General features: G+C 44.7%; 1 protein-coding gene across 1 annotated transcript; it reads right to left on the bottom strand.

The window, feature by feature from the left end:
* Positions 1-1,227: 1,227 nt before the first annotated feature.
* slc6a7 (solute carrier family 6 member 7) lies at positions 1,228-10,521 on the bottom strand. Its single transcript, XM_061701710.1, has 14 exons — positions 10,338-10,521; positions 7,710-7,935; positions 7,066-7,197; positions 5,963-6,155; positions 5,578-5,716; positions 5,362-5,496; positions 5,157-5,260; positions 4,958-5,082; positions 4,060-4,172; positions 3,833-3,970; positions 3,654-3,753; positions 3,439-3,557; positions 2,241-2,414; positions 1,228-2,163 (listed from the first exon to the last, which is right to left on the bottom strand). The coding sequence occupies exons 1-14, from the start codon at positions 10,389-10,391 to the stop codon at positions 1,978-1,980; spliced, it is 1,938 nt and encodes a 645-aa protein (XP_061557694.1). The 5' UTR covers positions 10,392-10,521; the 3' UTR covers positions 1,228-1,977.
* Positions 10,522-11,528: the final 1,007 nt, after the last annotated feature.

Consider the following 11,528-nt stretch of genomic DNA (forward strand, 5'->3'; position numbering starts at 1 on the left):
AGACTTTTGAAACGAGCGAACACACGAGACAAAATCGCGGGAAAGTGCGTACGTAACATCCGCTAATTTGCATTTATCGAACGTCATGAAGGCTAGCTGTTGTTTTGACACACAATTTTACGATGTATCTTGTCTCATTTCGAGGTGTATGCATTTTATTATTTACCACTTGCTTACATATGTATATGTTTATATGTAACTTTCAATAATAATTGTGTTTTGACACAAAATCGTCCACTCAACTCATAGAAATCGCGTACAACACTTTGTGATCTTTTGTCGTGCAGTGTGGCCATCTGTCAACTGATTGAACAGCTTCGGTTTTGTTCAGCAATGCGTTACACTCAAATGATTACGTCATCGTACGTTTGTCTAGCGGTGTCAAATAGACGACCCGCGGGCTGGAACCGACTCATTTGAATTCATGAATTAGAACCCAAGTAGCAGCTTTCACTTTCAAAAATGTTGTTTACCTCTGATAGAGTGGATACTTGTGTACTTTACTCTGACTCACTACTTTCCCTTTTCTGGTAGTAAATCCATTTGAAGTGTAAAACACGTTATATATATTTTTTCCCCCCCATGGGTTTAAGTCATGGTAATCGACAGTGATACATCTACGAAAAAAAAAAATAAAATAAAATGACCAATTGCACGTCGTCACTGCATGGAAATGTGTTTTCCCAAATAAAACCAGACAGCCAAACAATAAAATGTGCAACAATAATATATATATAAAAACAGAAGTAACGCAATGTTACTTATAAAATAAATAAATAAACTATAACTTAAGAAATTGTGTAAACCTTTCTGAAAAAGACATTTTCAATAAATAGCCCAATGGCCAATTTGCTTAACATTGGACATTTTGTTGACGTTGAACAATAACAGTGTTAGCAAGACAGATGCCTGCGTGCATTAGGTTGACAAATGAAATGTTTTAAGTTATTTCAAAGCAGAGAAAAGTGGCTTCAGAGGGATACTATATGAAAATGTACGTTTAGAAACAGCACATCCTGCAAAACAATGGCAAAGAAATTGACACTCAACCGCCCCTAGATAAATACAAATATATGCAGGTAGATTTAAACAACTGACTCCCAAAGGTTTTTCAAGAAAAGTCAGGAACATTTCACGATAAGGTTTCAGCATCGAATTGATCAACTTAACTCTCCTCACTTGTGAAATGTGTGGAAGCCTACAGTAAAATAGACACGCACACGTTACTTTAAAGACACAATTTGGCAATTTATTCCTCATTCTTACACATGTGCAGCATGCATCGTTATTCTGGCTAGTATTCATCTTGGAAATTCTATTTTGTGCTGGGTGTAGACTCCCCTGTTCCATAAGTTGACTGCAATCAGTGGAATTTCATTTTGACTTAAAGTAAATGATTATAATATAGCGACAGAACCAACTTCCGATATAAATTAGAGCTCCAGGAGCCGACACTTCCCATAAAGAAAACAGTAAAACAATTTTAAAACAAACAACATAAAAAAAAGGAACATTATGTAGCAATAAAAGCATTTTTTTTTTTTTTTTTTTGGTACTATGAAATATGGTAACTGCTTTTACCATTCAAGCTTGTTTCTATACTAATGAGCTACCGATTGGTAGCTGTCCACTGGTTGTTTGTTCAAGCGCCAACGGCAAATTCAGAATGACCCGCCTCTGACCTGCCACAGTTGAGGCCTCATCAGAATCAGAATCATCTTTATTTGCCAAGTACGCCCTTCCAAATTGCCCAATTCTCTTGCATCAACTTTGTTTCTGCCCCTTTGAACAACGGCGATGGCAGTGCAATGCAGTCACCAGCGTCCTGTTCACATTTAAGCCACTAGAGGGCGCTGCTGCTTAGCGAAAGTTCATGATGCTGCTCGCTCCATTAATACTGCACCACCACCAAAGCTAACCTAGAGCAAATTTAGTCATCGTCTTTTCAGTGATTTATCAATAAAATAGTCTGCTCCTCTATGTGCGTTCATTGTTCCTCACGCCGTCACATCCCTCCTCCCACGTCATCGCATTGAAGTCCATGTCCGTGAGAGTAACTGTGAATAGACCCTCCAACCTCTCTGTATCCATGCTCCCCTGCGCTCTCCCTGCGCCGTTGTTTGTCCGCCAGGAGTTCAGCGGTCGAATGGTTTTGTGGAAGCGCTGCAGAAAATAATAATACAATAAGCACACGGCTCGTCGTGAAGCTTCCTTGGTAGCGTCGTCATCATGATACCGACTTCTTTCAGTGTTCCGGTTTCTTTGTAGATGGCTACGATGGCCCAGATGAGGATCTGCAGACAGCAGATCGAAGCCATGCACACCCCCAACGCTTTCCCCCAGCGAGGATACACGTAGGAGCCGTAGTGCAGGGACGTGTTGTACATCTCAATGAAGATGTAGCACAGGATGAACTACAGCCACAAACGGAAGCAAAGAGCATTAACATTTGAGTACTCCCCAATACCGAGTACCGATATGTGATAATGTCATGACGTCTTGCAATTGTGATCATCATTTTAAAAACCTCATTCGCTGCCATTGACGGCTGTTGAATTCAAATAACATGGAGGACTGGCACTGAATGAGTTGACTCAAATATTGCTCAAAAACACACTCAAATACAAAACATTTGAGAAGTAACAACTTGTTCTTACTGACATTTTAACATCCGACGGCATGTTTTTCCACAATAACAAGGCATTTCAGTTATGTGGTGTCTCAGTCTGAACACCAGGGGGTGGTATGTAAAAAGAGTGCACAGTCAACCCTGCACATTTGCAGTTCGAGTCACCTATTGTTGATTTTGTTTCAATGTTTTTTTCAACTGGGGAATCAACGTCTGTTTTGTTGTTGTTATGGAAAACACATTTTAGCGGTGTATCCCTGATTAAGAATTTATTGGGTTAAAATTTTCCTCGTTTTCTTCTCGACGCAATCATAATAGGTGTCAATTATTCTCAGATGTTCACTCTTCACGAACTGCTGTCTACAGTAGATAAGAGACGAAGATAAACGTACACTCTGGTGCATATACAAGTACGAATATGTACGCCACGTTGCCTCTCACAAGAGACGCTTTTTAGGTTTTGCTATACAGCTGTAACTTCTTGTATAATAGTGAAAAATGTTAAAAAGCGTGATGCATGAAGTCAACTCTCCTTCCGCAAGCTTCTCTTTTCCTGCCTGTCACAGGTCATTGAATTTCTTTCATTTTATACATTTTTTATTATACAGTGGTTAACTCCTTTATACACTTCCTTGACAGGTGAGCGTGACTTAAAACAGTGGCTCTAAAGTAAATGACGAATTTGTCTATACAATTGATTATTTCAAATCCCTTCCCAACCCCCCCTTCAAAAGGTCAACAAGCATGCCGGAAAGGCTTGTGTTCAACTTTTAATATTACACTGTACACAATGTTGCGTGTTCACTCACCAAAAGAAGAAAAGGAGTGAAGACGACCCAGCATGCTTTGAAGTACAACAATACTTTGCTGCACCAGGGAGGGCAGTGCTGGATCATGTCGACGATGTCCTGGCAAAACTGGTTGACTCCTGATGAGGCAAAACGATGACGCTCGCATTCAAGTTATCACACAGAATAAAGATGACGAGAACGTGAATGACGGGTGTTGAAGCGAGATGGGCTACCGTAGAAGAAGGAGATGCCAATGCACATGAAGAGGGTGATGATGATGAGGCCAAAACTAGTGCTGAAGGAGTCGATGAGCGTAAACCAGTAAATGCCCCCCTATGAGGACGACACGCTGGTGAGGATGGTGGACGCAGACGCATTGGTAAATTATTATTTTGATTTCTTTAAAACCTACATCAGTGACTAACAGGAGCCCCATCAAGTAGAAGCAAAAGCAGAGCACGGCCAGAAACAAGGACTTGTACTTGGCGTTCCCTCGCAGTTGTGGAAACTCATCGAGTACCGCAGTGGTTATGCCCTCCATGTTGCCAAACTGTGACGTGCGAGAGCGCCAAGGATCACGCGGTGTGTACGGCAGCTTATCAAAGCCAGTAAATATGATGAGGTGCTGTGCCGTCTTACAAGCGTGTCAATTCCCAGCATGAAAAGCATCAGGAAGAAGAGCACGGACCAGAACGCTGAACCCGGCAGCAGAGCGAGGGCCTCTGGGTAAGCCACAAATGCTAATCCCGGACCTGCAAACAAGAACCATGACAAAATATGTAGGAGTGTGGAGAGTCATTGAGCGATAAAAGTGGAGCACAGGTGTGGCGATACTGATAGAATGGCAATTGTGCAAATGATTCAGAGTTAAGAGGAAAACATCACCGAGAGATTATTTGCATATTGGCAATTATCACACGAAAGACACGCCACTGAAAGCTCATTTTGATTCGGGCAATTATCCAATTCTTGGCACGATGACAAACTCACGGGCCAATTTCTGGGAAGCACCGCACGTTCTATGCCGCTTTAACGATAACAGTTCGGTGACATTTCATTCAAGAAGAAAAGGCGAGCGTGACTGAAACCAGGTGAGGTGCCTCCCTCACGTGTTTGCAAGCAAAGTCAATGGCAATTTCCTAGGAAACGGGCGTACAGCAGATATATTCGGTAACATCATTGAAGGATGTACAATAGTTGTATCACGAGAAATGTATTTGGAAAGCTGATGTACGTTCCGTGCATCCATTTTCTATACCGGTGATCCTCATTTATGCCGGCTGACCTCGGACAAGAAGCGGGCACACACGGCACTGGCCAGCCGATCGCAGGGCACAAAAAGTCCAACGTTTACACCTACGGACAATTTAACGTGCATGTTTTGGGGAAGGTGGGAGGAAGCCTGAGCACGAAGAGAAACATCAACAGATGTCGCAATGGAGATTTGAACCCCGAAATCCTGGCTGCGAGCCGACTATTTTCCCGCTCTGCGCGGCGCCGCCTTTGAAGGCGACCACAATTCCAATTGAATACTTACCGGAAACTGCCACGTTTGCAACCGGCACCCCTCTCCTCCACGCCATGTGACCTAGGACTGAAAATATAGCAAATCCCGCAAAGAAGCTGGAGAGGCAGTTTCCAGTGGCGATAATTACGGTGTCCCTGAAATCAGAAGAAAGACGATGAGGGGACAAAAACACTTTCGGTGCGCATGCTGCACTTGCGAGCGAACTCACCTTACGACATTGTTGTCAAACTTATTATAGGAGGCCATGGAAAGCACTCCTCCAACTCCAATACCCAACGAGTAGAAGATCTGCGAAGCTGCATCATTCCATACCTTGAGGATTTGAGCAGGGGACATGTTTCAGGTAAAGAAAAATAATAATCTGTCATCCTTTTTAAAGCCATCACAATCTGTTCATGGGTTCTTTTTAGTACCTGCGCACTGGCTAACCGTCTCCAGTCTGGTGTGAGGTAGAAAGCGATGCCCTGAAGAGAGCCTTCCAGCGTAACGCCTCTGATGATCAAAACGATCAGTACAAAGTACGGGAACGTAGCCGTGACATAGACCACCTAGAAAAGCAGAGCGCGAAAGCAGCCATCAGCGCAAGTGACGCAAAGCACGGGATGACCTCATCACGGTCGGGGGGCGACCTTGCCGGCGCTGTGGATGCCCTTGAGCATGCACAGGAAGACGATGATCCAGGCAGCCAGGAGGCACAGGGCCAGGGGCGGGCGGACTGGGCCCGGGTCATGCAGGCCCTCGCTGTTCACGACACCCAGCACGCGCTCGCTGGCAGGAAACACGAGAGACAAAGAAATGAGCCCGTACCGTCGTCCTTGAAAAGCAACGTATAGGACAAGAACGAAAGCCTTTTCTGGATCGTTGCTGTTCACGCACACACACACACACACACACAATACGATGGTGATACTCGTCACTAAAACAGATTCCAGGGAATTTGAAAGTGTTAACTCATCTCAAGTCGAGCAAACACTTGACAGACTTCAGGTAAGTTCACCGAGTGACTGCACTTACTTCCAGAAGATCTCTGAGGGGCTGAGGCTTTCCCCACTGGAGCTATTGCAGATGGCAGCGTTGGCGAGGGCGTCGCACGACCAGGGCAGCGGGCTCTGGAACGAGCTGCCCAGGTAATAAAACGTCCAGGCTATAATGACGTTGTAGTATAGCGACACCAGCACGGCCACACAGACCATCCCGATGCCGATACCTGCGACGTGGATTGCAGGCTTTCGGCATTTTGGAAAAGTGGTAAACACGCGCGCGACCACAGTACGACACGACGTCTGCATTCACGAATCCAGCGACACCGCTGTGGCACTTCTTTGCTCAAAATGTTTTCTCTTTCTTTTTGAGACATTTGGGGAGCCCAGTTCCTCTTCCCAACTCGCTGCCGGGCAATAAATGGGACTTAAGAAGTATACGCTGAATTACTGTCAAACCTGTATGATAAACCAGCTCCATGTAACGATATCGCATCCCTGTGACCGATCTGTTATCAATCAGGTCAGAGAGCGCTCAGAATTTGTCTTTTGGTTTTGTAACACATTGCTAACTGCAAGTAACAGCTCCTCAGCACTTCATCTACTCGTCATTGTATTACAATAACTTTCAATTAATCGTGAATTGAAAGTTATTGAATTAGTTTTAGGCTGCGCATTCTTGGTTTATTGTGCAGATTTGTTTCATCTTTAAATGAAAGGTTGTTGTTCAATTTTGAAGTGACGTGTTGTGTTTTACACAATGCATTTTTACACGACTCTTTCCTACTCAAGGCATACGGTTCAATATTCGACTGCACACAAGTGGAATACAATCACATTAACACCTAATTCCTTTCTGCATACAACTAAGTACTATGAAAATATAAACCACAATACAAAACAATAACACCAAACAAGTGTCGTCACAAGGTGATCTTACAAAGTGCTATTTGCATCCCCTCCACATTGACTCTCGCTAGCATTAGCATGACCGTAGCTTCTGGTCCCAAAAAGGAGAGGCCATATCGCCCCTAAATACTTCACACCGGTCTTTTCAAGTCGACGCGCTGGCCGACATCTAAGAAACGTTTTGCACGTAATTGTGGCGGTGACTCGTACGGAGGAGGCGGTCATCACCTTTAAGCAGGGGGCAGCATTTCCACACGGTGACGGGGCCGGCCGCGCCGTACTGGCCGAGACAGAGCTCCATGAGGAAGAGCGGAACGCCCGTGACAAAGAGCATGAGGAAGTAGGGGATAAGAAAGACACCTGCAAGAGTAGAACCAGGTCAGGGGGGGGGGGGGGGGGGGGGGGGGGAAGGACGCTGTTGGAGGGGCGGAAGGACGACGCCCGTCGAGTGAGGCAGCCGCAAAGTTACGCGCCGAAGATTTAACACTTGAAGTATTAAATCTTTCATAATGAATTCTAAAGAAGAAGAAAACAAAAACAAAAAAAAGATGCCAATCAACAATTTAAAATGATCTTGGTAAAAGGTGACATTTTGATTCCTGTAGTGGAACGGATGAGATGAGGGAAGTGTACCTAACGGAGTGACTAGTGAGATTATGGCTGAGATTTTGGCCTTCACATTTCGGCGCAGAGCGTGCGGCACACGTCTGGAGAGCCAGCAAAAGAAAAGTCTGTATGTTTCGCGACCCCGTCGACGGGCATCGGCAGGACTGAACGTCAAGCCGAAAGATTACAAGGGCAAGAGCGCCGCGGCAGCAAAACGCAAAATGTGCGCAGAGGCAAACAAGCCGAACGTGCTCGAGACCTCTTACCGCCTCCGTTGCGATAGCAAAGGTAAGGGAACCGCCACACGTTCCCTAAACCCACACAGTATCCCAGGCAAGAAAGCAGGAACTCGTACTTCCCGTCCCACTGCCCCCTGGACGCCGTCTGGGTTGGGACGGGGTCTGGACTCGGGGCTTGGGATGGGAGCTGCCGCGATGCGCCTGTGCGGTCGAGGCCATTTTCCGCGGGTGGTCCGTTCAACCGTATTGAATTCTACAAGAAAAAAAACATCGAGTTCACTTACACAACTCAACTATTACGTATCTCAAAAACAACACGCAGCATTTAAAGAGATACTTCATCTTCTTTCACCTCTCTCTGTCAACGTTAAGAGGAACTGTAATTACGATTCACGTCGCCACCCAGGGAGGAAGTTCATTACGATAAAAGCAGTTCTTCCGCTTTGGCTGCAGTTAAGTCGTTATGTACAAACGGCATATTTGATTACCGCAAATTATACAGGCTGTCCGTCACACCCAACTTCAAAAGGCCTCGCCATATCGCATCGGACATAGTTTGGAAGACATCGCCTCGGCAAGCGGCATTCTAAAGCGGAGATGCGTTACTTAACTTCATTTGTGATGCTACCGCACGAGCATACCGGTGATGATGGAAAAAATATCGGTGTTCTTTCTTTCATCTCCCAAGCAAGCATCAGCTGTGATTTACGTGATACACCGGTTACCTTTTTTACATTTCGGTCGCAGTTCAGAATACTAAAACATCGCCTGCACCATTCATCAATATTTCCCAGTGGTGACAGTTTGCCCTTGAAACGGCTTATTTCTAAACGCACCTCCATGACGTCTTTCGGGACGCGTTGCTTTTTCCGAACAAATCCGAGGTCGGCCGTCACGCTGAAACAAATTGTGTACTACTGGTTTCAGTCAGTGTAGTGTCAATAGAATAAGATATGACGGCGTGATAAAAAATAAATCCGAATTGCATCCGGTACGATTCTAAAAGCTCTGCGCTCAAAATAAGGAGCCAAGAGTCAAAGGTCGCCATGAAGCACTCCACCTTTCATGGGCTGCGACGATGAACGGAAGTTGCCACTTACTTTGTTGTTTATTGGCGTGACATCAAGTCCATTTTTTTTTTTTTTTTTACAATCAGTTTTATATTTATAGATGTACATCTCAATATTTATGATTATTTATAACCGTTTTATATACCTTCTCCAATTCTCTCTTTTTTTTGTAGTTTCCCCACTTTACTGCGTAAGATCATCAGACAAATGTAAACATCCGCCAAAAATAACCCAAGTAAACATAAAGCGAAATTCTAATTTAGGCAGGCTTGTTGACAACACTTCTCTTCGGCGTGTCAAAGGTGTCTTATTGATGGACATATGGCCGAATGTTTGGTGCATCTCTAAGGGAATATTTGTTCTCAGTAAAGAGATAAATACCTCAGTCCGGCCATTTTCTATTCCGCTTAGCCTCACATCCAATTCCACAATTACGACTCTTCAATGAAGCTAACGTGCGTGTTATTATCGATATGAGAACATGCAAACTCCACACGTCAAAGCCAGAGCTGGGGTTTGAAGCCCGAACCGCACAAGTGCGAAGCACACGTGCGAAACACTAGGCCGACGTGCTGCGAACACTTTGACTGGCCCCGACATGAACGAGCACGTCGTAGGTGATTTGTGTACAAATGGGACAAGACGGGAAAACAGAAACACAAAACAAAAACAAACAAAACACATGCTCATCCGAACGGAAGCGTATTTAGCATTCACTTAGATTAGATTAAAAATAAAATAAAACATTTTTAAAAAATCCTGTTTTTCTGAGTCATTTTTTTTGGAGGGCTTTGTTGACTTGAATATTTTTTTTCTGTTTTTCTGAGCATTTTATTTTCTGTTTTTTTTTGGGGGGGGGGGAAGAATTATTTGTCTCAGTTTTCCTGTCGAATTATTCCCCCCTGTTTTATGACTATTTTTCCTGAGCAATTTCTTTTCTAATGACTAATAACAACACCGTCAATGCGACTCAAAGACAGCAGTATTTCCCGGTGTCTTAAACCCGTATCGAAATAAAACTTCATCAATCTAAATAAGCCGGTCACGTTGCTCACCGCAGAGAGTCACTTGGAGGTCGCGGGTTCTCGCGTGAGTTCGATGTGTCCCGATAACTCGGGAAACAAATTCGTCAGAAAAACAGGTGGAATGAGATTGGTCAGAAAAACTGAAGAAAAAAATAAAAATAGTCAGAAAAACAGGGCTGGGGAGAATTACTCAGAAAAATAGTCACGAGACAAAGAAAATAATATGTCAGAAAAACAGAAAGAAATACTCGCGGAAAAAGAGGAAAACCCTCCGCACGAGAACAAAGTTGAACTTTCTCTGAATTGAGAATAATAACGGAATTTTGGATTGCAGCTACAAGGAGGATGACATGAAATCCAGGTGTTGTTAAAGGGTTTCGCCTACAGTCATGAGTTCCAGCGAGATGTGGACCGACGGGTTGGACGACTTCATCTCCGCTTCGGCTTTTCCGAGCACGAGCGAAAACCAAGCCGACTTCACACGCGCCGCAACTTGAAACTTGAAGTGAACACGCCGTCAACGTCGTTGGCGTGAGCGAAAACGAGAACTTGTGTCCTACCTGGCGAAGCGACGACGGGCTGCCGAGTTCATCTTTGCGGCCGTCGTCCCTCATCTCCGCTGGCGCAGGCGCAGTCGCGACTTTCGACGTTATTGTTTCCACATTCCTCTGACGAGGCGCAGCGCGGCGCCGCTGTCGTTCGTGCTAAGGGGGCGGCATCGCCGTTTGGTTTTCATGCAGTCAGGTCGGAAGGCGGAGACGCGGAAACAGGCCGATGGGGGGGGGGGGGGGGGGGCGGGCAGGTGCTGCGGGAGAAACCCCGCCCCCTTTTTTGATGCTATGACGTCAGTGAGAGTTTTGGGGGTTTTTTTTTTAAATCCACCACCATTTTTTTTTGGTTTTTGTACCTTTCAGGTACAATTTGCAGGACAATACATTTTTATAAAAAAATTTAAGAGCTGTGTGTTTTAAAAAAATGTATTGGGCTAAATTTGTTGGAAACAAACAAATCTGCACACGTCCATCAACACTACGGCCTACTGCTGAATTGAAATGTTGGTTATGGTGGTGAGCTACGAATTTTGCGGGGCGGGGGGGAGGTCCTACACGGTGTAAACTCCTTTGATAACCATAAATATTCCACCAACTGAGATCCCACAACACTTTCATTGCAAACACCTTCGAACATTGTTGTACCCTTCGAACATTGTACACTACAGTCAGCAGCTTACAGCGAAGCACAGGCACAATGTGCAGTAGGCCTACCCGTACATACTGCACACGTGGAATAATTACTGTTGCCGTGCAGGCCCCGCGGGAATAACGAACAAAAGCATCGACGCTAACGGTTTCCAGGCAGTCCCGCGATTCGCTCATTGCTTCATTTCTTATCTTTGGAACGTGATTGTCTTGTTGAGCAACTTTTGTGGCGCGGACCAGCAAACTCTTGATTTGCATCTCATCGGATTGTTCAGATGCACTGTACCAAAGGAAATGTCCAGGAAATGTCAATCTTCATCTGATCATTTTCGGAATTTGAAATGATTGTAATTGCTTGATGCAAATGCAATAGAATAATACAGTGCACGTTACGCTTATTTTTGTCTCGGAGTCTTGTTTTGTAAACGTAGTCATAAATTGCTGCAGGTTACCAGAGGCCAAGAGCTAGCCAGCATCGGCAAAAATCAAAATATTTAACACAACTTCTATTCTGGAATATCAAACTCTTCCTTGACGTTGTGCGCGTCATAG

Source organism: Phycodurus eques, chromosome 17 (genome assembly GCF_024500275.1).
Source record: "Phycodurus eques isolate BA_2022a chromosome 17, UOR_Pequ_1.1, whole genome shotgun sequence".
In the NCBI taxonomy this organism is placed as follows: Eukaryota; Metazoa; Chordata; class Actinopteri; order Syngnathiformes; family Syngnathidae; genus Phycodurus; species Phycodurus eques.